We start from the raw sequence: 27,624 nt of genomic DNA on the forward strand, positions 1-27,624 counted from the left end.
GGCGGGGGCAGGGTGCCGGGCGGCACCATGTTGGGGAGCTGGCGGGGGTTGGCGGCGGCGCCGGCCGGGGGCATGGAGCGCGGGCAGCGGGTGGGGTGAGTGCGGCGCGGCGCGGGGGACGGGCCGGTGCGGGGCCGCTCTGCGGGGTCGGCGGCGGCGGGTGGGGGCGTGGGTGGGGGGGGCGGGGGAGGCCGCTCCCGCGTCTGCCTGCGTGGCTCGGCGGGGCGGCGGCACCTGAGGGGCGGGCACGCCCCTGCCGCCTCGCCCTGCCCGGGGCACCGGCCTGGGGGCAGACGGCCCGCCGCCTCCCTCCGGGGCGCAGCGGCTGCGGGGCCGGGCCTGCCCCGCCTGGGGCGGCCGGCGGGGGTCGGGCATCTGCCGCCGCAGGGGCTGGGTGCCGGCCGGGGCGCCCCGCGGGGAGAGAGGGAGGAGCCGTTAGAACCGTTACGACCGTTGGCCGGGGGCGCGCCGCGCCCGCGCAGGTGCGGAGCTGTTCCGCCGGGCCCGGGCCTGGCGGGGTCGGGGGCGGGGAGCACGGCGGCCTCCCGCCGAGCTGCCCCGCGGGGGGGAGAGGAGGAGGAGGGGGGCGGCTGCGCCCCGCGCAGGGCTCCGGCAGGTCTGGCCGCGGCTGGCGGTGCGGCGGGTGCCCGAGGTCGGCGTTAGCAGCCCGCTGAAACCCGTCACGGCCGGGTCCTCCGGCACGTAGGACGTGTTGGGTCTGAGCGGATCTGCCTCGCTGGAAATAGCTCTACGGTTTCCATACGTGGAAGGTCAGGTTCCCCAAATACCTCCCGGTCTCATCTGCGGTCAATTAAGGACTTCGCGGACATCGCTACGGCAGATGTGAATGTTTATCTGCGCTCTTACGTTCCCTTCCTCTTCTGGATCCTTGCTTTCAGATGGGAAAAGAGCCCCACGCAGCTGTGAAGCCTGCTGCCTTTCTAACGATGTACACGTGTCTGCGCAACGGACTAGCTCGCAAGAGTACCCCTCGCACCTTAGCTGAGGTCGTTGTCCGGTTGTGAAGAATAAGATGTGTGTTGTTCAGCAGAAATGCTGACCGTAGTTGTCAAAGCCGTGGGTTTAACTGCTTTTAAAGGATGTCTGTCTTTAGAGCCTTTCTCAATACAGATGTGTGTAAGCAGTGCAGCTGTTTTGGCTTATGCTAGCTGAGGCCCTGGTCTTACAATACACGTATGTGCTTTAGGGTCTGAGCAAACAGAGAAAACTGTAAAACGTAGATTCTAGTCTTGCAGTGAATACCATGTGAATAGATCCCACCTGGTACTTACTGCAGAACCAAGCATTAATATTGTGGTCTTATTTTAATTTAAAATTTACTCCGTGCACCCCCTATGTCCTTAAGTCTGACCTACATAGTTGCAACAAGATTTGTCTCCATTTGCAGTACGAAATCTCAGGAGGGTGAGGTAGATTTTGCTCCCTCACACAGGAACAAAGTTGACAGCTCAATTCTGACGCTAAAATCTCTTGTCCTCTGGTTCATAGTCCACTGCCTCTCTTCTTGGGAGTTGCAGAAATTGATTGACACTATCTTATAGCAGAGACGGGCTCCTTGCTGTTGCTAAATGTCAGATGGGTATATGGACCCCAGTTAAATTTTTGGTGCCCATCTTACACATGAGCTGAATAAACATAAGACTGTCAAGTTGAGAAGGAAAGCTATATAATTTTCTCACTGCTTTGGCTTCACTTCCAAGTTGAACAACGCTCCCTAAAACATTTCTAGCTCACTGTATTGTTGCTGTGTATCTGCCTGCAATGGTCAGGTGGAATTCCAGTAACTGGGAAGGGGACAAGGGGGAGTTGTTCCCTTAGTAGTGAAACTGGCCTGTTTTCAGTTGCTTTCTGACCAGGTCCCAGCAGCCTCTGCTTCGGTACCCTTGGCTCCTGCCTGTGTCCAGTACCGTTCCACTTTACAGTACTTTTGAGTCCTTCTTTCTCATATAGTGTTCCCAGCTCCCTCCATGTACCAGCTGTGTGCACGCTGGTTGCCCAGATGGCCAAGGCGAACAGACAACTGTTGAGCTAGTGCTGCAGCCTTTCCTTCAGCGCTCCCCAGCTGCCAATTTCCAATAAACACATAAACTCTGTCTTCAGAACATCTACTGTTCTCTGAGATGTATTTGAAATTAGCCAGTGGATCCAAAAGCTTACCAGTGAAAAGCGTGATTATATAAACTTTGTTTCCATAGGAAACGGTGCTTGAAGGAAAGTTGTTCTGTGAGGAGAACTAAGGAAGCCTGGTTTCCTGAGGACTTGTTTGCCATTTCCTACCATAGGAACTCCTCCTGCCTGTCTCCTACCACCCTCAGTCCCCTGGTAGCTTCTCTCTCCCCAGGAGTGCACCCAGGTGCCACCTGTGTCCTGATCTGCCCTGTCTTTGTGCGTGCGGCCAGCTGAGTCAGGTGTTCCTGTTTGCTGAGTGGTGGCCAGCTGGCTGCTGGTAAAGATGGGGCATATATACCAAGTTGTCTTTGGCTTCTTGAGGCTTTTGTCCTCTATCTGGCCAGTTGTTTTTTTAAAGCTCACGGACGTATTCCTCTGACAAACTTGGCAGAAATCTAGGCAATGGATTTGAAAGTTACTAAGGAATTTAATGGGGCGAGGTGGACAGACAGATGGACAAAATGATTTAATTTCTTTCAGAAGGCATGTGAGAATATATCAGGCGGTTACTGTTTTTTACAGTTGCAGGTACAGTTAATGCAGTGGTTAAAGTGCTTGTGGTCTTTCATATTTGTCTGTATTCTAGCTCTCAACTGGGGGTGCAGTTGTACATGTGGAAAGTTGGAGCATAGAATGTCACAAAAATTTTGACTGTAGATAGCAGGGGTTTAAACAGAAAAAGAGATGGAGAAATAGCAGAGAAATGAAGCCTTGTGCGCTGGATTACTGAACTCATACACAAACCAGGCAGCACACAGAGAGTGGAAGTGACAGAATGAGTCTGAAAAATCTTAAGCAAAGGTCTGCGGGAGCCTGCCTGTGAAAACTGAAATAACAAGGCTTACACAGAGAGGGAAAGCAAGTATGAGCTACTGAGGAGTTGGCCAGAGAGGGGAGGATAGGAAGAAAGATGGATCTGGTGAGACTGAAGTACGTTTTGGGAAGAGGAAAATGTCACTACTGTATACGCTGTTTCTTCAAGGTATTTTCCAGGATCTACTGGACAACTTTTAAAGACCTTTTGATAGGAGATCCCAAAAGGTGTAGTGTATTTAGGAAGAGAAAACGTGCATTTAAACAGAACTTGGAGCGTACTTAACCATATTTGTTTCAGATTGGCATCTGTTTGAGCTATGACTTTTTGTGTACTTGTGCTGACAAACTAAACCTTTGCCTGCCTTCAGACCTTATTTGTCATTTGGAGCATAACAAAATCCTTGCAAATTGTACACAAGTATTTTTGAGATAGTAGCTTTCTAGATTTACGTTATAAAAATAAGGTTATGATGTGGCATGTCGTTGATCTTGTGACTCCAATAAAAATAGTTTTCTGAGATGTGGTCCTCTGCTAACTTTGTAGGCTGTTTACAGTAGCTGTGATTTTGCTGCTGTTCGTAACAGGCAAATTTCATGTCGCTTTTTGAACTGGGAGTAAAGTGGTATGATGTTGGTATTTAATGCCGGTAGGCATGCTTTAGTTCAGGCATTTGTGTGCATGCACAGTGACCCCACTGTGATATTAAGAAGATGCTGTTATTTGGATATTGACTTGAAAGACTTGTTATTTGCTGAGAATACAGACCTGATTGTAATGAGACAGAATTGATCAGGAAATATCCCAAAGAGGTAGTGAAAAACAAGAAGCATTTCTTATGCAAACCTGTCAGTTGACTACACTCTTAAAAACCTGGTATGGTTGTTTATTTCTGACTATTTTCTTTTTCAGGTTGATCAGGAATATGTTAAAATTGTAGAGAGGGAAATTAATTTTTCTGTACTTTTGTAACGTGGAGATGGGAGTTTGGGTGGTAAGGCAACAAAACTCTTTGGATTATGTCTTCTGTTTAGTAATGGTAGCTGGAGATAATGCTAAGCAGAAGCTCAGGAAAAAAAGGAAAGGAAAAAAAAACCCAAACAAAAAAAACCGCAAACCAACAACTGCACACTGTTAGAGTTAGCTGACCTTGGTAAGAGATTAGTGTCTGCTGCCCAACAGCAGGAGGGAATGTGTGTTGTTCTGGGACTGTAAGTACATAGGGATTACTCTGTCATTGTATCTTGTTAGCTCTGGTCGGACACTTAAAAGGTACTTGACTCCTGAAAACTTTATTTGGGTTTTTCCTTCTCTGATGCCTTCTGGTTCAAAGAGCATCTACTATTATTTTGTGCATCCCATATTCCCACAACTCTTAGGTAGAAGTAAGCAGCTACCCTGTCCATTTGCCTCTTTTTGTCAAGCGTGAAGACGCTTGCCTTGTCCTCTCACCCCTGCCAATTTCTGGAACTTTCCTTTTTGGGTCTCCTTCTGAGATTAACCCTGGGTTTACTTTTGTCATTGTCCTAGACCCTTTTGCCCTTCGTTCCACAGAGTTCTGCTCACAGCTCACCCTAGTTTTCCCTTTTTAAAATTTTGGGGGTTTGTTATTATTTCATTTGTTTCTGTGGCCACCTTTTCCATCTCTATCCTCATTCCAGGACCAGCTTCGCGCTTCCTGAGCTTTCATAATCCTCTTTTCCAATCCAAGTCTTTTCCAAAGACTTGTCCTTTTCTGCAAATTATTTTCTTCCAAAACTGTGTAAATATTTTCTTATAACACCTCAACACTGTCACTCTTGCCATCTTCAATTTAAAACCAATAAAGTTTAAGTTCCTGCTCTTCACGGTAAACTTCTTCATGAGGAGATTCATTTTTGTTCACTTGTACAGCAAGGAGCATAATGTTGGCACCTAAGGAGTAATGTGCAGGCTCTGCAGCTAGCCTGTGAAATCGATTGCATAGCAACCTCAGGGGTGTTTTGTTGTTTGTTGGAGAAAAGCAGCTGATGACTCATTTCGGCAGATGTCAGTAAAAAGTCAGAGCCGGCTCACCTGCTTAAAGCTACAGACAGCAAAAGGGGAGTGTAATTGTGCAACTGGAGGAGAAATGTTTGGTGGGGACTGGTTGTTCACTTCAGGGAATTACTGAAATGTCTTATAGCAAATATTTTTTTTTTTTTTTTATTCTGTCTACATCATTGGAGGTTTTCAGCCAAAATTAGTTTCAAAGCTGTCACAAAAGGTAAACTAAGTAAATAACCTTTAATTTAAGTGGTGGCTCTAGTTATATTCTCCTCCCTCCTGCAAAAAGAATACCCCTAGAGAAATTCAGCATTCCTGAAAATCAGTCTAGGAAAGTGAGTACCCAGCTTGAGCTCTAAAGGTATGAAGTGTTTCTGTCCCGTGCTTTAGTTGGCCAGCGCTGGGCTGTGAGGCTTTTGTAAAATGTATGTGTATATGTATACATATCTCATAATGAGAAGTAACTGTTCTGAAAGGAACTGTGTTCTTCTGTGTAACTTCTTACAAACTCTAGTGGATTTTAAAAATGAATGAAAGCAGATCTTGATAACAGCAATGTTCAAAGTTATTTAGAATTACTAGTTTTAAAGAAGTGAAATTATGAAATTACAATGAGAGGGTACAGTGATAGCCTGATCTGCTTTGCTTGCTTTCTTAGATTTAAGAATAACATTATTATTTAGGGCTGTCTCTCTGAGTGACGGGTTGTGTATTTGCAAGAATTGGGGCTCTTGGGTCAGGTGCATCTTCCTTGTCTGCGCTTCTCATTCTCATGCTTGCAGTGTGTAATAGGCAGATTGACGTGCTGTTTGGAGAAATACAGGCTGCCTAAACAGAACAGACACTTTAATTTCTGTGTAAACGTGATTTGTTGTCTTCACTATTAGCACAAGCACTTATTTTCCAATAGATTAAAATCAGTATTACGTAGTTAACAGGGGACCATAGTACTAGTTTGAGGCATCATCCATGAGATTTGGTAGCCTTCTTTCACCCTACCCTCTACCCTTCGTGAGGTTTTTATGTTACTTTAAGTGGTTGCTATTAACATTAAACCGCTTGTTCACATTTCAGTTTTAACTCATTAGGAGACTTTCACTTTCTTTCCTGCTTCAGAGGACAGGTTTTATAGGAAGTATTTAAGAGGCAAAATGTGTAACTTGGGAAGGGCCACACTGAACTGAGCTGTCACCTGAGGCGGGACAGTGACAGGGAAAAAAAATTCAGATGGCAAACTGGGCTAAAAGCCATGCTTCTGCATCGCCAGAGCGTGTCACCTGTGAGTCGAGTGGTGCTCAGCTTGGTTGCTGTGCTGAAAAGAGCGATTTTGGAAATAGAAGGATCTGACAGTTTGTTACCGAATTTCCTCGCACCTCTTGGTGGGCTCTCTGTGACTGTTTCTAAGTGGTTCAGCTGCTGATTCTTTGTTGGGCTTGCCTGGGCTGTAGTTTTACCTGCACGTACAGTCACTAGTGCTGCTGCCAGGAGAAACACTTGTTCTTAGCCTCATGGTGTGCCCTCCTTAGATGCTTGTGAAACTACGTTGGAAACCAGATTTGGGGGAAGGAGGGCTGAACCCAGAAGTTGGTAAATAAATATGTTCAAGCTTTAACACCGATCAGGCCTTTCATGGAGTTCATTGCATGAAGGTGGGAAGTACAGGGAGGGCAGGGCCGTTCTTTGGGTGACAGTGCTGACCTGAGTAACTTAAGGTGCCCCTCTGTAGATGTAAGGGCTTTGTAGATGCTTGATGGGTCATCTCCCTTGTTGGAGCTGCTGTGCCGCCCTCCCTTGTCTCTCTGACTTGCACCAGTAGTGATGTTTTGTAGGCAGATGATAAACCATGCATTGGCTCAAAAACTAACCATAGCAGGTGGTTCGCACATAAACCAAAGAAGGTGCTTAATGTTTGGGTGGATTGGCAACCTGGATCATTGAACTACCTTGCGGCTGGGTTGCATGAATGCTAGCACTGACACACGGGAAGGTGGGAGAGCCATGGGAAGGTGGGAGATGTAGCTGGGAGGTAGGGTAGGTCCGCTATGGACCCAGTGTAAATTTATTTATGGTGCTGTGGAGTCCTTCTTGGGCTTGCATGTGCTTTTATACTAGTACTCTTATACTGTGCCAAACCTGAGTCTGCACTGATGACTTGCTCAAAGGATGTGCCTTACTGTCGTTTGCTGTTTGCCACGGCCTTAATCTTCGATGGCGATGACCCCAATGATATGCTCAGGCCCCTCAGAACCATTGTACCCCTCTGTGACCTTTGCAGACAGGGCACGATGTCCACACAGACACTGAAGATGGCTGTGATCTGTGTTTGGCCAGCAAGTCATAGTCTGGCTGTCCTTTGGTTGCTGCGGGTGAATGAACTTAGCCTGTGCAGCTTGTTTTTCCCGTGATATGATTAATAGTGATGGGTTTATATGCTTATTGGTAAATTGCATGAGAAGGCTTTTTTATGTTAGTCCTACCACAGCTCAGGGTGCCATTTGTGGTTTTCATGATTAGCATAGCTTGTGCAAAGAGAAATCTCTGTTGGCTCTCAGCGTTCCTCAGAGATGTGCCTTAGTATCTGGTTCCATTTGGGTTTTGACTACGTTCAACTAATATTATAAAGGTAATTTCTGTCCATATAATTGAAATCCAGGTGATTAACTGTGTTTGTTGTCCTTATATGCTAATGCTGTACTGGCAAAGGCTTGTTAAGGGGTGAGACGTCTTGCAGCCCATTGTAAGTACAGAAACACAGATGTGGCTTCAACTGTGTTGTAGGTGAGGTTTCTGAGACGAGGCAGTATTAATGTTTGGGGTTTTTTTTTTCTTGTTAATTTGGTTTTGAGATTACACATATTTTGTGGATTTTCTGTGGTTATTGGTTTTACGGTTGACTGCAGAAGATACATATTTAACTGCAAGGAAGTAAAGATGTCCCCCCCCTTTTTCCCTTTTTTTTTTTTTTTTTAAAGAATGGAAGAGAGATGGGTAAATGATAGTGGCAGCAAATGAAAGGTGATAAACAAATTAAGTCTATTCTGTCCTTATGTCTTGTACCTTCAGGAGAGTAGGCTGTGCAGCTGTTCTCACCAGTTGTCAGGTGTCAGGAAATTTACCTGGGAGCTCGCTCTTAAGGGACAAATCTTTAGGAAACCAGAGGTCATAGGTTCTCTTACTAATGGGAAAGTGTTTGTGAAATTGGAGCCATCAGCTTAAACTACAATTCTCTGCAAAAGTCTTGCCCATGGTAGTTATAGCTGTTATGATTTCAGCTGTGTAGAGATGCTATCAGGCAATTTCCCCTTCTGTGCAGATTATTGAAAGGCTACAGGAAGACACCAAACCCATGTGTTTTAACAGAAATGTTTGGGCTTTAGGGTGCAAGTGTACATAAATGCAAACTTGTGTTCCAAGAATAAACTTGATTTTGAGTTTGGTGGGATCTGCAGGAATGCAGTTTTGTAAGTTTGTGTTTTGTTAATTTTTAGGGGTACCAGAAGATGCTTCAGTGGTGATAGCTCTTTCACGATGCAAGTTATGAATGAAATTCATTAACTAACATCCCCTTCCTCGCCCTGATCTCCAGTAGACTTCCTTGTAACACTTGGAAGAAAGGGTCAGGGGAGAAGGGTTGAAGGTCACCATGAAGCTAAAGCAGCGAGTTGTGCTGTTGGCCATCCTCCTTGTCATCTTCATTTTCACAAAAGTTTTCCTCATTGACAACTTGGACACCTCAGCTGCCAACCGGGAGGACCAGCGCGCCTTTCACCGCATGATGGCAAGCCTCCATGTAGAACTGGACCCCCGACTTGACCATACACTGCAGTCCCCTTGGGAGATTGCATCCCAATGGGTGGTGCCCCGGGAGGTGTATCCTGAGGAGACGCCTGAGCTAGGGGCTGTCATGCATGCCATGACAACAAAGAAAATAATAAAAGCTGATGTGGGATACAAGGGAACCCAGCTGAAAGCTTTGCTAATACTTGAAGGAGGACAGAAGGTTGTCTTCAAACCCAAGAGGTAAATATTGCCTTCAATGACTGAATTAATAACTGCTTTATGTATATTTTCTTTAATCTCCATGTTGTTGCATTAATGTTTAAGTTGCAAATTTACATGTAAATGGAAAGGCCATTCTGTTATTTGTGAGACAGTACAGAGCCTTGCTGGTGCTCTAGTAACATTAGGTTGCTGAGCCAACTGTCTCTCGGGCTGTATAGTTTTGATGCTCGAAACAGCCTGTCTGGAGGTTAAAAGAATAATCACTGTGATCAGTCCTGAGGGAATGTTGGTTAAACCTGATGTTTCTGAGCAGTGTCTTCCTTACTGTGGAAGTGCAGGTTCTGGCAGTGGGGAGACAAGTCTTGCCTACTCTTTCTGAGTAAGGGTCATGTCAAACTGCCATGAGAGAATGCAGTTCAAGAAGAGGGAGGGAGTGAAAGTTGACAGTGGTCTTAAAAGTAGATCTGGGTGTCTGGTGTAACTGCATTAAGACTATAAAAATGGCTTGGTAGGTCAGAGTGAAAGCCCCTGAATATCCTGTCTGCCGATAGTGACTAGTGGAGGAGCAATGTAAGAATGAGTGGGTAGTGATACTTCCTTGGTGTGGCCTCTGTTTACGGTGATCTGCAGGGAAATTTGACATGATTGAACATTTATGAAGAGTCTTGTGCCTGTCTGTAAAGCTTTTTGAACTGTGTGCCTTCAGGGAAAAGGAGAAGAAAGATGTAAAAAAAAAAAAGTAAGGCAGGTGTGTTCTGAGGGAGTGCACTGCAAATGTAAAGTGTTGTCATTACAGAGTGAGTACATCTCTCTCCAAAGTATATTGGCTGAGCAAGCATGCAGTTTTTCTGTCGTGTTAATGAATGATTAGAGAATGAGAAAAAAAATCTGCCCTCCGCTTCTTGAATTCACAGTCCTGTTTCTGTATGGTCAATTACTAGTCTAGCTGGAGCTTGACTGTGGGACTAGGCTGCATTTAAACAGTGTGAACCTTGCACACAGATGTCTTGGTGGTACAACAGCCGGCTCATCCAATAAATGCAGTAACAAGACATGGCGTTTCTATAGTGCTTTATGTATAAGTGAGTGCTGTAAAGCGTTTCACCAAGCATTAAATTACATTCCCATAATGGAGTGTCTGTGCAGGCGAACACAGTGACTGTGCTCCATCAAGGACATGTGCAGCTGGGAATGTTTATAGGAGCACTAGACAGTTTATAGGAGTGCTAGACAGTATGGCCCTAGCCATACTGGTAGACCCATGTTCTGTTTGTGACTGCTAAATAGCTAGGCTTGTAGGTAGAGTCTTGTTCTGTCATTGCAAGACAGTCTATTTAACTAGCTTTTGACCTGACAGATATGTCAAAGTTACTGCTAAAAACCTTTTTGAGAAAACTTAATGGTTGGGGAAGAATGAATTCTCTTGTTACATTTGCTCTAGAAAGGACTAGATGCCTACCGTGCATGGAAGCAATAATTTGGTGTTTTTTACCAATAGGTTTTAGCTCTGTAGCTTTCAAAATGTGACCATGTTTTCAAAAACCTGCTGTAAGTACATCCAAAAGACCTGACTTAGAGGACATGTTCTGAGGGTTAGCGGTCTCATTTCAAAATTACTTGAAATCCAGCCTAAGTTGCTATTGATTAGTAGTTGCTACCACAACATGCCAGTGGTTTATGTGAAATAAGATGCTTGTTTGGTGTAAGTTCCAATTTGGCAGGAATCTGTCAGATCCTCCTCCCAAAAACTCCATACCATCCTGCATTGGTTAATTCTCTTTTGAGCTGCCTTGCAGAGAAGCTAAAGCATTTGCTCAGACTGGTGAAATGGACTGTCACCTTGCCCCAGATCTTCTCTGAGCAGGGTTAAAACATCAAAGTAGAGCACTGTGGCATCTCTTACACTGTTGCTGCTACTGCTTGAACCCCAAGTCTGTTGGAAATAATCCAGTTTACACAGTTTGATACATAGATGGAAATGAGAAAATAGGTAATCTAATTTGGCCTTACTTTATTTGAAAATGTATTGCATTTCACCCATTTGCTCGGTATTGATTGTGGTATTTTATGCTTATCTGAAGCATGCTTTTTAAGCAGTATCTAGATCTGATTCAAATGTCATGAGTCTCAGAAATTTGTGTTTGCCTTCACAATGTAAGTAACATCTATTAAAAAGAAAAAAAGGCAAAAAAAGCCCACCACTTCACCAAAATATACCATTGTTGTTGTAATGAGTGTCTAATTTCTATTTCTTGCTGTTCATTACATCTTTTCTCCACCAGAATAAAGGGTCTTTTTATATCCACTATTGTCCTCAGGTTCACGCTTGCTGATTTTCTAGCTACTAAAGATTGCATTTGGCATTTCTTCCACAATATCAGATTGTATTTTCATGTTAATCTACAATCCATTCTAACCCCAAAATCGTCTGTGGAGTTGCTGCTTTCCAGTATAAATAGTCCCCTGTTCTGTAGCTGGGTCTGTGCTCTTTGTTCTTAGATGTGACTTGGCATATGGTTGAATTAAAACTCATTAGTTTGAATGGGCACCGCTTCCCAAGCTCTTGAGACCACTGTACGTTACCGACCTTTCCTCTTTATGTACTATTTCAACAGTCTGTATGCTATTTAATCTCATTAATGTTTTTTCTCTCTCCCATTGGCAATCATTTTGAAAGTGACCCAGAGTCTGTTTAACATAGCACTGTTATTGCACTTGTTATTCTGAACAGCAAAATTGATGGAAATCCTGCATGAATATTTGACTTACTTCAATTACAGATATGCCAGGGATTATGTAGTGGAAGGAGAACCATATGCTGGCTATGACAGACACAACGCAGAAGTGGCAGCCTTTCACTTGGATAGGTATGGAATTACTGGTTTACCTGGTTTTGTTGTCTCTGGTAAATGCTTTTTCAGAGTTGAGGAAAAAGGAGTTCCTTGAAGAGTACACCTCAGATGTAAGCTATTTCTAACGTGCCAATATACCACATTGAAGGCAAAAGTAAAAGTTAGCTTTTTTTGTGAAACTGCATTTCAAAGATCTGTGCAAGATTCTAACACTTAAGATTTTTTGTGAGAAAATTGAAAGGGAGAATGAGCACTGAAACCACTGATACTTCATATTAAATGGAAGAAAGAGGTTAGCCAAATCCTGTGGAAGAGTCTGAAATGCTGAATGTATATGCTAAGTTAACGTCCAGTACACTAAAAAGTTAAGTCTAATGTCTAGACTAACAGTTTAGTGTAGACTAAATATGAATCAGTGCATCCTAGAGGAAAAACAGCTATTCATGTATAGTAATTGTATTCAGGGGTACCCAGGTGGTTTTGTGGACCTGAGCTGGAGGTACAATTACCAGAAGAGAAACAAAGTTACAGGACATATAAAGAATGGGGCAGAAAATACCAAACACTGAATGTCAATAGTTACAAAATACTGTTAGAGGTGCAGTTTCATCTAGAATAAATAAGCACAGTCTTGGTCTCCTCATTGTAAGAGGACTGTGTTGGCACTTTGGAGAAGATCTCTGAAGATGATTAAAGATGTGAAAAATTCTTAAGACTTAAAATCTTGGGAAAGGGAATAAGGAGGGACAAATATAAAAAACAGAATGGTTGGACTTAAACTGAGGTTTCTCAGTACATAAGAGGCTTGTCACTGTGACTGAATTCATAGGTGGTAAAAGATATGTTTGTTAGTCCTAATTCATCTGTGGAACTCATTGCATAGGCAATGGAAATTAGTAATTCTAGGAAGGTTTGGTTGTGTAATACCCATTGCTGCTGTTGTAATCTTGAGGTGGTGGGCCAAAATCAGGGTATTTTAAGACCAAAAAAAGACAATGTAGCCAGATGTCTGTTGTCCGTTTGTGCTTTCAAGAAACATACAGTTTTCAGTTTCCCTGAAAAAGCAGTGATCAAACCTTGTAAAGCCACAATTCAAAGCCTCTTTCCAGTGTCCAACCCCCTTTTTCTTAGCTATTCCTTGCTGTCTATTTGGTTGTGGGTTTGTGCTTGTTTTCTGGCCTTTCTCCTCTCTTTGTGAAGATGCACCTCTATATTCTTCAGGAATACCTAGCAGAAGCTACCTGCCCACAAAACTTTAGCCATGTACCTTTGTTTTGAATGGTGACACTTACGTATTTTGTCCGAGGATGCCATTGTTTCAAGAAGGATCTGAATCATGTTGTATGTTTACCCCTAATGGGGAGGCTGTGCTATCCAGGATAGTGGCCTTTCAGCTGCGGGTCTGAAAATACAGGGACAGGTTTTCCAGATCTAAGCTTTGTGCTTATTTACTTGGAACCCCCACATTTTCTCAAGCTGTACATAACACTCTCTATTGGCTATGAATTTTGTCTTTATGCATACATGATTTGTTCAGGCAGACATTTTGTGTTGCCCTTTCTTAGAGGTATTTTTATACTTATGGAAGGGGACTTACTCGTTGAATATCTTAAAAAAAAAAAAAAAAAGACACTTTACAGCTGTTAGAGTGGCTCTCCCAGTATTTCTATGCAATGTAGATTGTCCCTTTTACAGAAGGGACAGTGCCCTTTCAGTCTCTTTTTCTGAGATGCAAAGACTACCAGCAGGGTATCAAAAGCACACGAAGAGAGTTAGGGCTGACATTGTACTGATGTTTGTAATCCTCCTTTAAGCACTTTTAAGATTCCACTAGGAATGCCCAAGTCATTTGTGGTCACAGAGAAAAGACTGTGGCAGACATGGGAGTGGAACCTGGATCTTGTGACTGCAAGTTTTATAATTATTTTTCCCACCTCTCTTTTTTTTCCAGACACTTCAGGCATTCAGTTTTGTTCTACCATTCTCTCTTCCTCCCCACTCACGCCAAATAAAATAACTCCTAGATTGTTTACTTTCAAGTATAATTGAATTGGGCTTAAACATAACATTTTAATAGATAGTAATTCCCACAGATTATAAATGATCTTTCCAGGTGACCAGCCCAAAGGTCATATGGTTACTGCTTCAGCCTGTACACAAGACAGATGATGGATATTTCTGGTATGAGGTCTGATTTCTGAGAGTTGGAGCATGGTGCATCCTGTGTTGCTCTGCTGCAAATGCTCTAATAAAGGAGTGTCACTGATGGCTTATAAAGCAAGTTTAACATCCAGGCATTTAAGAAAAAGGAGTTTCCTTATTTTGCCTTGGAGAATAGAGGAGGTTGCTGCAGGGTTCCAACTTTATTCTTTGCTCTTAGTCATCTCAAGTTCAGACAATGGCACAAAGACTGTGGGTTTGTTTTGTTTTGTTTAATTTAGAACTGCTGCCTGTGTTGCAAATTCTCATGTCATGTTTTTTCACCCCAAATTAGAATTCTAGGTTTCCGACGAGCTCCACTGGTTGTTGGCAGGTTTGTGAATCTACGTACAGAGATCAAACCGGTAGCTACTGAGCAGCTTCTGGGTACTTTCATGGCTGTGGGTAAGTGGATTCCATGGATTGTGCAGGCCAGTAAAGAAAAATGTGTTTAATGGGGAAAAAGAGCCATGGGGTTACAGAACAGTTAACTATCATACAGGAAGCTGGTAAGTCTCTTTCTGTGCCAAGAGAGGTCATAATGCTTGTATAACCCCATTTGGCGGGGGAGGAGGACTTGATTTTTCTCCAAGTAGTTTTTCCTCTGTAACTTCTCTGTGTTCTGTCATGCTGCTGTTACAGATGTGATTTTTTTGGAGTAAGAATTTTCTCTCTGTTGTCAGAGGTGGTTAGAAACGTCTATGATTACACCTGAAAGGAAAAAAATGAAATTGTATTTAATGCGAACAACAGTGGTGATTTGGGATAATTTATAGAGCTGATGTGTCAGTTGGTATTAGATGTTGTTTATGCTACATCAGTCTGCTGAGCATTCATAACTACATGTGTCAGAACTTCTGTACGTTGTTTACAGTAGTAATGCCGTGAAGGACACTTAATGGGAATTATTAATGTGAACTCCTACCAGGTGGTCATTAAGCACCAAGAAATGACTTATGCTGCAGCCTTAACTCCTTCAGGCTTTCATAAAATATCTAATTATTACTCTTTTTTTTTTTTTCCTAATAAGACGACACTAGAGAAGATTGCTCATTACAGCTGGTAAATATGTGTGCCTGTGTATATTTCTATTACAAGCACTGTCGGTAATCTCACCTACTGTGTTTGCCTAACACTTTCAGTTACAAGGTGTAACTCAGATGAGAGTAGCTCTGCTTTGCCAAGCTCTTTTTGCATTCAGATTGGGTGTCTGCCTCAGGCAGACTTTACTTTTTCTAATTTCAGCCAAGATAACTAAGCAGTTTTCTAGCAGAAATGCTGACTTGAAAAGTATGGCTCCAGAAATTTTCATTGCCTTTCCTTAGATTCCTTGGAACTGCCTGTTCTGCAGAGCATGAACCAAAGAAATGGGTGGATGTGGGGAGAAGGTTGTGATCTCTTGTCAACCCCAATTGGACTAAGTTTCTGAGGTTTTGAAGAAAAGATAATTCATGCATACTTAGTGCAGATTTGCTAGAGTTGCAGCTAGAATCTCAAAGAATTCTGTCTCTCGCTAGACCTGCTGCAGGCCATGTATAGGAAGAGAGACTTGCAGCACTTTCCTTACAAATAAGAGATCTGGTCTGCTGCAAGCTCCACGCTGTTAATGATCATCTCTCTGATGTCCTCACATTGTCTGACTGGGGTAGTGGGAGCACAGGAGCTAGGTCTGGTTGGAGGACTGCAAAGGAGCGCTGGCTGGCTAAGGGATTATGATGTGTGAGGGTGGAAAGTGAAAAAGACGTCTTTCAGTGCGCTGGGCCTGGTTTGGGGAGGTTATTGGATATAGAGCCAAAGGAAGAAAGGACGGGAAATAGGTGGAATCACAAGGAAGTGACACATAATTGAATATTTTGGAAGAACACCTGTGAGTGTGGAACTGGAATTAACTTGGCAAGGGTCAAGCGAAGGCAGGTTGGAAGGGTGAAATAGAAAAGCTTAAGCTAAAAATGTTAATCTAGGCTATGCACATTACTTTATGCTACAGGCTACATAGGCCTTAGTGGACTAAAGACTGCAGGGTTTCATCGTTCCTCTCTGTCAGAAGACACTCATGAAACTTGACTGATCTGCATTCCTAGATCATATAAGAATGACAGCTTGTTTGTGTTTCCCCTGCTCAGTCAGCTCAAGTAACCACGACATGTGGCAGGTCTCAGGGCTCCAAATTAATTTGAGTTCTGCTTAGTCTTTTTTCACTTGTCCCTTTTTGGTCAACTTTTTCAAAAAAATGGGAAATCTGACACATGAAGTGTGAAATTTTAAAAAAACAAGCAGTGCTAAGGTTGCAAAGTCAAGGTCCTAAGGACTAGGAAAGGATCACAAAAACTTGTTGATAGTGCAATGTTGTATTAACTCTCAGTGTGATAAAAACATTAGAAAATATAATTACTCTCTGCTTTGAATATTAGTCTTTAATGTTGCTTTGAATGAACAGATGTCTGTTTAATCTCTTTTGAGCCTCTCCCTCTCAAGAGATGGGAAGCAGGAGGTCAAGTGCAGTGAAATCCTATTGCAGGGAAGGCTCTGCTGCAACAATATGCTCCTCCATTTCAGTTGGCATCTCTTGGATTAAGTTCTGCTCTTTTGATCCCTCTTTTTTTTTTTTTTCTTAGGTAATAACACTTGCTTCTATGGGAAGTGCTACTATTGTCGGGAAACAGAACCAGCTTGTGCAGACGGGGACATCATGGAGGGGTCAGTGACTCTGTGGCTACCAGATGTCTGGCCTCTTCAGAAACATCGGCACCCATGGGGTAGGACTTACCGTGAAGGCAAACTTGCCAGGTATGAGAACATGATAATTTCTGCTAGAATTACCCTTGCAATACAGTGGCTAATTAAGGAGCAAGTGTTCTCAAAACCTAGAGTTTTGCCGACAGTTTTCTTGATATGACAGTAGAAGTCAAGAAGTCTAGGATGAGATTTAAATTAAAATGAGCAAGAAAGAAATCTTCATTGTTCTCCACAATACTAAGTGCTGTCCTTTTCCTACTTCTTGCCTGGAACAGAGCTCCACCATGCAGTCACTCCAAGCTCTGAAAATCTTGGCTCTGGGCAAACCAAGACTCTTCTTTTGTGCCACTAGACCTTCTGTTGACACTGTGTCTCTCTGTGGCCCGCTAAGATGTGGTAGCACTGTGCTATTTTCTGCCAGACCTGATTTCACAGTCCTTGTAGTTTGTTTCAAGAGTTGTGGAACTGGTTTAGCTTAAGTAGGTGGGCACTGAAAAGTTTTTTGCTTTGAATACCGTCAGTATTTGGTGACCATGCTCAGCATCTGAAGAATGCTTTCAGAGAAGGACAAACATGGGATCTAGCAATCTTGTACAATAGACATAACATGTCTGAGTATTTGGGTTGGAGGAGTCCAAGTCTGTGTCAGGGACAAGTGATTAGAAAGAGATTTTTAGTTCTTGATCTAAAATAGCCACTGATTTCCAATGATGCAATTGTTCTCAGAAAGAATGTCATCCAAAGGCTTCATTGAATTGTTTTAGAGTATTAAATGTACAGTTTGATTTTTGAGCAGCAGATGTTATCTCCTTTTCAACAGGTCAAAATCAGCTGTATTTAGTACATGGTAAATTGCAGTAATGAATGGACTGAATTTCTTGGAGGTGTTTCTTTTTTTTGAGAGACTGTTTTTCATCACAAACTGCCTGCTTACACAGGCATTTAGCCTGGTACCTATGCTGATTTGATATTCGCTGTATTTTAAACTCAGTTGCTCTTGCCTTGTTCAGATGTGATTGCATGGTTCTGTCTTGCACCTTGTTGTGTTGCGCTTTTAACTTTGCAAGCATCAGGAGAATTGAACGTTCTAGATGTCATGCTCTCCTTTTTCTGTGTCTGTTAATTATGGAAAAGTAACTCTGTAGGAATTTTTTCCTGATCTAGCTGCTTCTACTCTGTTCTGAGTTGACCTTTTGAACATAATTCATATAGTCACATTAGTGTACATAATTTTTAATGGACATGTAATAGGTAAAATCCCTGACCTTTGAAGTCCTATGCTAATGCAATATAAATGATCAGAAATAAATGTCGGAGAAAGGTCTATCTTGGAAGACTGAATGGAAAATGAGAAGAGGGAGCATAGTATATCTGAAAAATTGTAGCAGGGAGATTAAGTACTGATCTAAAGGAAGATGAGAGAAAGAGAAACACTTGAGGGGGAGAGGGATGTAGCATAAAAGAAATGTATCCAGTACAAGGATGAGTACGTTCTGAGACTTTGCCTTGTGGATTTGTGCTGTAAGTTGAATATGAGTTGGACCTTGATGCAAAAGAAAGAGGGAACTGGAGACAGCATTTGAGGAGTGTGTGTGATGTGTCAACAAAAACATTGAGAAGATAAATTTTTGGCCACTCTGATTTGGATAACTGGAGGAAAGATGGGATAGTGGGAGCTTAGGCTCCAGACCTCTAGAAGATGAGGTGGGGTATGTGGCAGTTCTGGTAGTTAAATTCTGATCTTCTCCCTGCTTTTATGACTCTCTGCAATTTTAAGCATGTCAGCGAGTCTCTCCAGCTTGTGTTTCCTCCATTTCTGTTTCCAAGTCACAGATGGTTTAAGGCATTTCCAACTTAACTTCTATGTTGTGAAGGATTGTTTCAGTCCTTACATAGAAGATGATATAGATGTACTTGCTATTTAGGTTGACAGATGGAAAGGATATACACTAGAGATTTGGCTGTTTTGGTGGTGGTGTTGAACAGCTTTGAAAACTGTAAAGAAGAAAATGAGAAAATTAAAAATCCTAGCTTTGGCGAATTGAGACATGACATCCATGTTATGAGATCGGAAGTACATGCCTAGGTTACATATAGAAGGAGAGGAGAGAAAAGGGAGGCTTGAAGTCTTGCCAGTGGAGAAGGTGGGATAGTCTGAAAGGAAAGTGGGGAGGAAAGAGACAACTGTGAGTGAAGGAGAATGAACACATATGAGGCCCTTCTCCTCAGGACAGAGGAGGTCATTAGTAACCGTGATGAGGTGATTTGCATTAGAAAGAGAAAATTAAGAGGATCGCTGGAAAGCAAGACTGATGGGAGCAGGTCAAGGCAATAGAAATAGACGCAGTACTTGAAGTCTTTAGTTAGGAAGTTAAGGGAGGCAAGTCACAACAGTAATCTTGCTGTGAAGCAGCCCAGCCGCTGCTGACTTGTGAGCGGTGAGGAAGCAAACTCAACCTTGTTTTCTGTAGGAAGATGATGTGTAACCTTGCGCTGAAACTATAGCTTGCTCCATATGCTAGGGTGTTAATACAGGATTTACTCTTTCAATAAAACACTTCTGTGTAGCTCTTTCTTCTTTATATAGCCTTGGCTGCTGCTGCACTCATAAGTGAATAAAGGGGCAGCTATGAATACTATTGCTATGCAATGATGGAGTGTTCCTTGAAGATTTGATTTGGTTTCTTTTGACGGCCCACAGGTGGGAGTATGACGAAAGTTATTGTGATGCTGTGAAGAAGACTTCACCATATGACTCAGGCCCTCGTCTCCTTGATATCATTGACACCGCCATCTTTGACTATTTGATTGGAAATGCTGATCGGCATCATTATGAGAGTTTCCAGGATGATGAAGGAGCCAGTATGCTCATCCTCCTGGATAATGCCAAAAGGTGAGGGTAAGGGAAATCCTGGTGGCCAGGCATTGGCAAGCACGAGGGCACACATTTATCTGCTCTGTATCTCTCTGTTTTCTTTCTCTCATTAATTTTTTCATTAATACCTTTTGTGCTAAAAATCCAAAGCTTTCCTTCTTATCAGAAATTACTCACCAATTATTAGGGTGCTTCAAAGGCCGTGGTGCTTACTCTGTACTCTAAATACTATGATTGCTTTGGGCAAAGTCTTACTCAAACTACAGAAATTCCCAAATTAGCACAGTACGACCTTTTTTCCCAAGCAACTTTCAAAGGTTTCCTTCCTTCTCTTCTCCTATCCCCAGAAAAGCTCCTCTGTTTTATGCTTTTAATTAAAGGAAGATTAAAAACTTGTGATTTATTATTTACCAGTGAGTATTAGTGCCATAGTAAAAGTAGATCCTTTCAAAATGTGTCTTTGAATAATTTGGCATTCCCTGCCTTCTGGATATGTCTACTCTGGCTTTAAAAGGTTAGAAGTTCAAAATGGAGATAGAACTGATACTGAGAGCAAAATATGATGGTGTCCTGAGTGTGGACATTAACTATTATTGAAACAAAAATGAAGCATGTAGTAACTCAGAAGAGCTGATGAGAAGTCCTTCTTGAGGCCAAACTTTATTATCTGTGTATGTTTAAATGTTGTTCTGTCTTTGCAAGAGTTTTTGTATATTGGCCGGTATAGTTTAAGATAAAAATCTTATTGAAGATACAGCCTTGTTTAAATCATAACAATTTGGTTAATTTTTCTTAAAAACAGAAATAACCTATTCCACTTTCTCATGATTTAGTCCAGAGACTCCAAAGGTTTTTTGCTGATGGGCGCTACCATCTGCAGTGGCAGTGAGTTTCCCCTTCTGCGGATGGTTAAGCTCTGGCAGTTCCTGTGCGAGGCGAGGCTCTGCAGTGGCTTTGCATACCACTTGTACGAAGTGTACACAGCAGTTGAGACCTCGGATCTAGACAGATCCTTGGAAGGCTTGGAATTACTATTTCTTTTGCCATTTGCCTTTTGTGTAGTGGATTCCTTCCTTTGTTTCTAATTTGTCTGCAGTGGCTGAGTTGAGTATTTTGTCTTTATGCATCAGCCCATTCAGTAACACTCCTTCTGTTTTGTCAGCAGGATGCATTCCACCTTGGGACTGCTTAATTATTGCTGCTTTCAGACTGCTTTAGGTGAACTTGGCAAAAACTCTTTCTATAGTGCTCTGGCAATGTGCTAGGAGGAAGCCACTAATCTATTAGTCACTGGAAGTGAATATGATAGTTGAAGGTCATGTCAGACCTTTCATTATGGTGGTACATGCTTATAATGTTAGGAAAACATTTCCAGTGGGGCTTTGCAGGCCCAGAAGTAAATTGTTTTCTTGAAAGCTTAAGTAAAGTTCTTTCAGCTCCTTTGAGATAAGGAATAGGGGGACAGTTTTTTCATAGAATCATAGAAGATCTCAAGTTGGAAGGGACCCATAAGGATCATGGAGTCCAAATCCCTGCTCCTCGCAGGACTACCTAAAACTAAACCATATGACTAAGAGCATCATCCAGACGCTCCTTGGTGCCATAACCACTTCCCTGAGGAGCCTGTTCCAGTTTTAAAGCTATTAATAACAGAATTATTTGAACAGAGTAATGCCAGACTCCTAGAGTAAGTTATCTTTATTGAGGGGAAAGTTCTTCATTGAAAACAGTATTATAAGGAGAGTGAAACTATTTAAAAAAAAAAAAAAAAGGCAAAAAAAAAGCGCACGTGTTCAGTTGAAGCTTGAAGTACTATGAAATCCTTTTGGCAGGCCTCCCTTAGAAAGTGTGATCATGAAATGTTAAAGCTGATCACCTTGTTAGTTGAACTGTTGTTCTAAGCTTGGCCATCTAAAACAGCACATGGGTGCTATTTCATTCATTCCCTGTCCAGCTGTGTCAGACAGGCAAAGCTCCTGCTCTCTGTTTCCAGAATACCAATTATTCCTTTCCCGTGCTTCACAAGATGAGCTCAATTGCTAAACTCCTCTGAAGTTCATTTCTAAGGTGCCTTGGTCTGATAAAGAACTAGGTATGCTGGTGTTGCTTCTGTTTACCTGGTACGTTAGGTGATGTTGTTGAGAGTTATATCTGTAATTGGTCATGGCTTGTTCATATTTTAATTGAAATGATTTGATCTGTTGGAGTATGAAATTGCCTAGTATTGATTTTTTTGAATTCTTTACAAATCTCTTGGTGTTGAGAACAACATTAGGAGTTCAACTGGTTCACTTGGTTTTAATTTTGCTTTTCAGCTTTGGAAACCCTGCCCTGGATGAAAGAAGCATCTTGGCTCCTCTTTATCAGTGCTGCATGTAAGTGAAATGCTGTTGACTTTACTTATGCAATTGCTGTCCTTAGGTTTGCAATATAATTAAGTTTGAAGCCTTCTGGCAACCAGAAAATGTTCTCTCAGTTACATAGTGCTTTAATTTTTTGAGGTACTATTTTTGTTTGATGTATTGTCACTGGTCAAGAAGATGAGAAATACATTTTTATTAAGGTAGTACATCAGACGGTGGACGGTAAGAAGTGGTCTTGCCTCCAGGTCACTGGTTCAAATCTATCCTTAGTATGACAGGTACTTTGCATCTGCAGCTGTCTCCATCCAGCTCCTGCTGAATAAAAGTTCACGTCACAGTTTGAGTTCTCCCTTATACAAACTAAGGACTCAACATGTCTGGGAACTTAACTACCTTCATTTCCAAATGTTGTTTCTAAATAAGACTGTAGCACTGCTCGGGGTGCTTCTTTCAAAGTGAAGCTCGTAGGTTTTTGCAGGATTTTGTTTCTGCTTTGGCCTTGTGAGCTATGGTTTCGTTAATTTTATTTTTAGAGGCTGTGACTTGTTAATTCCTGTTTTCTGTGGCCGCCCTCTCACCAGGCCAATCTCACTTCTCATCAACAAATAGATAAAAGTACCAGGAAGAAAAATACTGTTATATTTATTTCCTGTATCTGTTACTTCAAGATAACATTAACTCCTTTAAACCTTCCAAATTAAGCATTTAGTTGAGAGTTCCTTGAGCCTGTCCTCGGAGGGTTCTGGCTCCCAAATTCCTTGGGGCCTGTGAAACCTGGGAACTCTGCAGAAAGTCTGAGCTCTCACCCCCTGCCTGCACTAAGCAAGGCTCTATGCGTGCTACAGTACACCTGGCCTCCATTCTGCAAGATCCTTTAGAATTCATATGGAGAACAGTTAAACTAAGTGATTTTCAAATTCTTTAGTTTTCCTACATTCATTTTAAATGCATGTTTAATTTCCTGCTTTATAAGGATCTTCTGGAGTCTTTCTCACCTATATTCTCCCAAATGCAACCAGAAGAGAAGTTTATGTAGGAGACTTTGCAGTTTCCTGCTTTTCAGTTATCCTTTCTTTCTGATACCAGGCAAATGCCATATAAGAATTCATATGCATAATTGTTTTCACTGTAGGTTTGTTACAACACTCGCTTATATTGCTGTTTTCTTTGGAGGCCATCAAAAAACATGAGTTTGGACCGGTGGTGCTAAACCACAAAAGTCTGGGGGAGAATCCCAAGAGACTTCACAGAACAAGACAGTTGAGATGGGCCGACATGAACAAGCTTAATGGCTAATGAAGCAGAAATATCACTGCTATGTTCATGTTCTGTGGAAGTTCAGTCAACTGAATTTTGTCCTTTGTGATTGTTGGTCAGTGGTGCTCTTCCTGAGGTAACATGAGTTTTGTTTTTTAATTAACAGCCAGGCTGTTAGTTTTCTTTCTTTTCAAATTGTGTCTGGGAGGCCTCAGGAGTGAAGAACTTCCTTGCTAGCAGTTGAAAGTGTTCCTGTGTAACATAAGAATTATGTCACATTAGGTTCTTTCTTCTTCACCTTCAGTTTTCAAGTTTCACTTAGATATTGCTTATAATGCAGTTATACCTGGACCCTCCCATCCCCAAACCACTTTTGTGATAAGACCTGCATTCTGTTTAGATGAAATCATGATGTAACAGGCTCCCTCAAGAGGTTGGCTTTGGTATTGCTGATGAGACTTCAGCTGGACAGTGGTAGGATGACGTGTTTGTTTCTTTCTTTTGCAGCATCCGGGTTTCTACCTGGAACAGACTGAATTATCTGAAGAATGGAGTACTGAAGTCTGCCTTAAAAACTGCTATGTCGCATGACCCCATCTCACCAGTGCTGTCTGACCCTCATCTGGATGCCCTAGACCAGCGGCTTCTCAGCATTCTGGCTACAGTGAAGCAGTGCACAGACCAGTTTGGGCCAGATGTTGTGCTGGTGGAAGACAGGATGACTCTGTCTCATTTGTAATTGCAGTGGAACACAGACGAAACTCCTTTTTTAAAAACAAACAAACAAAAAAGCGATAGAAAAACAGCACAATCAGTTCAGGAAGGCTGTGGCCAAGATGGACTGAAATGAACAGGAAAGCTTCCGAGCCAGAGAAACAGAGGTGACACTGGCTTTTACCTTGGGCTGACAGCAGCGAGAGGTGGGAAGTTGGAGCCTTGGACGGCTCAGTACCCATAACGGCATCTTGGCTGTTGTGGTGTGTCCATTGCCGGCAGTGGACATTGCACTGGATAAAAATGGCTCTTGGTGTTGGTGGAAGTGTGTGGAATACAGACACTAATTTGTGAACTGAATCTAGAGGGAACAAATGGAGATGAACAGTACGATCCTCTCCCCTTCTCTTTCCCACGTATACTCTTATGAGTTTTTGTCTGATTCAGGGTTGTACATAATCAGCTGTGAGCTGGTTAGGTATTTTACTGCTTCTTTAAAGAAAGAGGAAGTGGTGAATAAAATAATTATTAGACTGAAGAGTTGTGCCACCCCCCCGGGGGTGGGATGTTCTTCTGAATGCCATTAGGGGTGGGAGAGGGGACCTCTGCTGCTCAGTTGACTTTTCCTTGATAAAAGGCTGGGAAAGGGGTTTGCCTCATATGTGATAATGCTTCAGTGTTTTTGCTGAAGTCCTATCAAACATTTATCCACAGGGTTGGAGATTTAGGGGAGGACAGGGTGGTTATACAGCACTTGTAATTAAGGGGTTAAAGTTAGTTTCCACATGTCCTGTCACTGTTTTCCATTTTTAAGGAATCTGGCAAGGTCTGACTAGAGAAAATATCCTTGCAGTCCTGTCTCCATATTAACCAAATTTTCATTGTATTGTAGCTGAGGAGGAGGACAGAATCTGTCCTTGGAAGCAGGTTCTATTTAGCGAGGTCATGCTGCTTACTGAGTGTCCTATTTAATGTGGGGAATCTGGGCACACTGCGCTGCGGAAAGAGAGGTGTATTGCTGGACTTCCCAGTAACCAGCAGCTGTGGGTAAGGCCCTGAAGAATGGCAAGAACCCTGAACTGAGCTCTTTCTTCTTCGTCTTGTTTGGAGAGAGCTTCCTGCTGCTCAATGCTGTAACCACAGCTCAGTGCTGCTGTTTTGTGGAACACCAGCAGTTTTTCAGTCCCACTGTTTACCTGGCCTGGCTATTGTGGCTGAGCTCTGAAGCTGTGAGCGCTTCCAGTAGGTTTGCTGCCTTCCCCAGTGGCTTCCGTCAACCCCCACTGCGATGTTCTGGGGTCCTCGCTCCTAAGGGGTTTGCCATAGATAGGGGAGAGGAGGTCTAAGTTGGCTTTTCAGGGCAGACTCGTAGCACTTGTCTTCTGCTAGTCCTGTCATCCTTCAGCACTGCGTCAGCCTGCACTGTGGATGAGCTTGTGGCTGTAAAACTTGTCACACTTGTGGTAGGTCTGAATCTCTGTCTCCAGAAGGGAAGCAGCTTCATCATTACGTTTCCAAATTTAACAGCTTTGCATTGATTTTCAGTTCAGATAGTATGGTCCTTAGAAGTAAGAAAAGAGCTTGCTTCCCAAAGTGATGATGTATTATTGGACTTGTGAGCAAGAGCAGCAAAATGTCAGTTTAAGACCTTTTCCTTGATTTGTCTGTCAGTCTTTCTAGCTCTGCAGTAATCTGGTGGGCAGATAAAGAGCTGTTTTCTGTTCTTGCTCCTGCTGCCGTACCTGATCAAAGAGGTGTTAGTGAGAGTTTATTCTAAAAATGCAGTTTGATTTTGTTGAAGTCTCTTTTGTCGTTGCATGAGCAGAGTATCTTGAAAGTAGAATGCAACTGCTTGCCTGAAATTGAACTTTATGTTCTTCTAGATCTCTTCTGGACTCGGCCACATCACAGACCCGCCCCAGAGTCAGGATGGGATCTGGAGTTATTTATTGGTGTTACTAGTCAGGACTGTAACACACAGCCAGCTTTTAGGACACTGGTGTTAAGCTAGTGCCCGTTTATTGCTGTACTTGGTAATATAACACAATCTTTAGAAGCCACGGTCCTTTGGTGAGTTTAACCCACTGGCATGGATTGTGCATTGCAGGTTCCCTTAGGGCAGAAGAGAGTGTGCTCAGCTGATGGTGAGCGTGGGCAGGAGCCATGCAGGGATTGCCCAGGGCCCGAGCTGGCTGAGCTGGCCTGTCGCTTGGCTGGCAGTCAGATTTCAGTGGTTGAGCAAGATATTTTTGGGAAGTACCGTGGGCAGCAGTTCGGTGGTTAGTGAATGCTTTTATTCTAAAGCAGAATAGGTTCATACTGAGGCATTTTGGCATAGACCGTTTCCCAGGAAATTTAAGATGATTTACACAAAGGGGAGATGGTGAAGCACATGGTAGTGGCTTGTAGCATTTTTAAAAGCCTGTTCTTGTCTTTGAGCTTAGTCATGAGCACTTAATATTTTGGGAAGGATCTACCAAAATTTGATGTTTTGATTTCTGTATGATCACTCTTGATCATTTATTTGATTTAATAATGGATTAAAAAAAAATCTTTCTGTCTTTATGAATTAGTGTTCAGGACTTATGCATTGCCTGTTCACGGGGCTCTAAGCTGAAGCCTTTGCCATCAGATGGAACCTGGGGATAAGTTTCCCCCCCCAATATGAATGTCAAAGATTTAAAGCAGAGTATTGGTTTACTTGTGAACAAAGGGCATGAAGTCCGGCATCGTCAGTAGGAGGAAGCAAGAAACGGTTGCTTTTTTTTCTTCTTTTTTTTGGTCATATTGATGCTTCTGTTAACTAACGTAAACGCCACTGGAGCTTTGTGTTCTGCAGCAGGAAAGAAGAATAAATTCCTCTCTTACCCAAAATCAGGAAGATCTGGTTTTGGCCTTGTGATAATCTCTGGCATTTTGGCAGTGATCATTGTTTTGCTTGCATACAGAACCCTGAGGAATTTTAAATTGTAACCATTGCAAAGGAAGTAAGAAGCAGCATTCACATATGAACAGGGTCTGCTTGAATCTCTGAAAAATAGTGTGATTTGTGAGGCAGGTGCTGTGCTCTGTCGATGAGGTTTTCATGACACCTTCTAATTCTTGTTCACTGTGCACACTGTAATCTGCTGACTCCAGATGTTACAAAATGGTTGTGTTGTGGATATCAGTAATATCAGAGCGCTTGAAGCACAGAAATCAAGAACTAATTAAAAAGAGAGCATCATCAGCCATCTGCTATTTATCTCCTCCTTCTTAAGTCAGCAGCCGGGCTGGAGGAGACACTGAAGTTGGCTCCTCTTACAGCAGCTAATGAACTGGAGTGTGTCTTGCCAAACAAACTTCAACTGAAAAATACTAATTTATTGAGAAGGTAATTTATTTGCTGTGGCAGCTGGAGCAAGATGCTCGAAACAGACACCCCTCTTGGAGCTGTCAGAGGATTGCCCCTGGGAGCAGCTGCACAAATGGAGGTTGCTAATAAGAAAACAGAATGGAATCGTGACTTTGTACTTGTATCCCCCAGGGTCAGATTCCGCATAAAGCAACATTGTGTGAATAAAGATTTTAATAAAGCAACATTGATGGATTGTTTAA

At 42.6% G+C, this 27,624-nt stretch overlaps 1 protein-coding gene across 3 annotated transcripts; it reads left to right on the forward strand.

The window, feature by feature from the left end:
• Positions 1-27,624, forward strand: FAM20B (FAM20B glycosaminoglycan xylosylkinase). 3 transcript variants are annotated; one of them, XM_069789683.1, is made up of 9 exons: positions 596-770; positions 900-1,007; positions 8,518-9,049; positions 11,812-11,898; positions 14,378-14,487; positions 16,698-16,869; positions 19,520-19,711; positions 22,009-22,068; positions 23,821-27,624. In XM_069789683.1, exons 3-9 carry the CDS (start codon positions 8,673-8,675, stop codon positions 24,050-24,052), a joined length of 1,230 nt encoding a protein of 409 aa, XP_069645784.1. In that variant the 5' UTR covers positions 596-770; positions 900-1,007; positions 8,518-8,672; the 3' UTR covers positions 24,053-27,624. The 3 variants fall into 3 exon arrangements, with proteins under 3 accessions (XP_069645786.1, XP_069645784.1, XP_069645785.1); XM_069789685.1 differs by lacking the exons at positions 596-770; positions 900-1,007 and adding an exon at positions 1-95; XM_069789684.1 differs by lacking the exon at positions 900-1,007.

This window comes from Haliaeetus albicilla, chromosome 8 (assembly GCF_947461875.1).
Source record: "Haliaeetus albicilla chromosome 8, bHalAlb1.1, whole genome shotgun sequence".
Classification (NCBI taxonomy): domain Eukaryota; kingdom Metazoa; phylum Chordata; class Aves; order Accipitriformes; family Accipitridae; genus Haliaeetus; species Haliaeetus albicilla.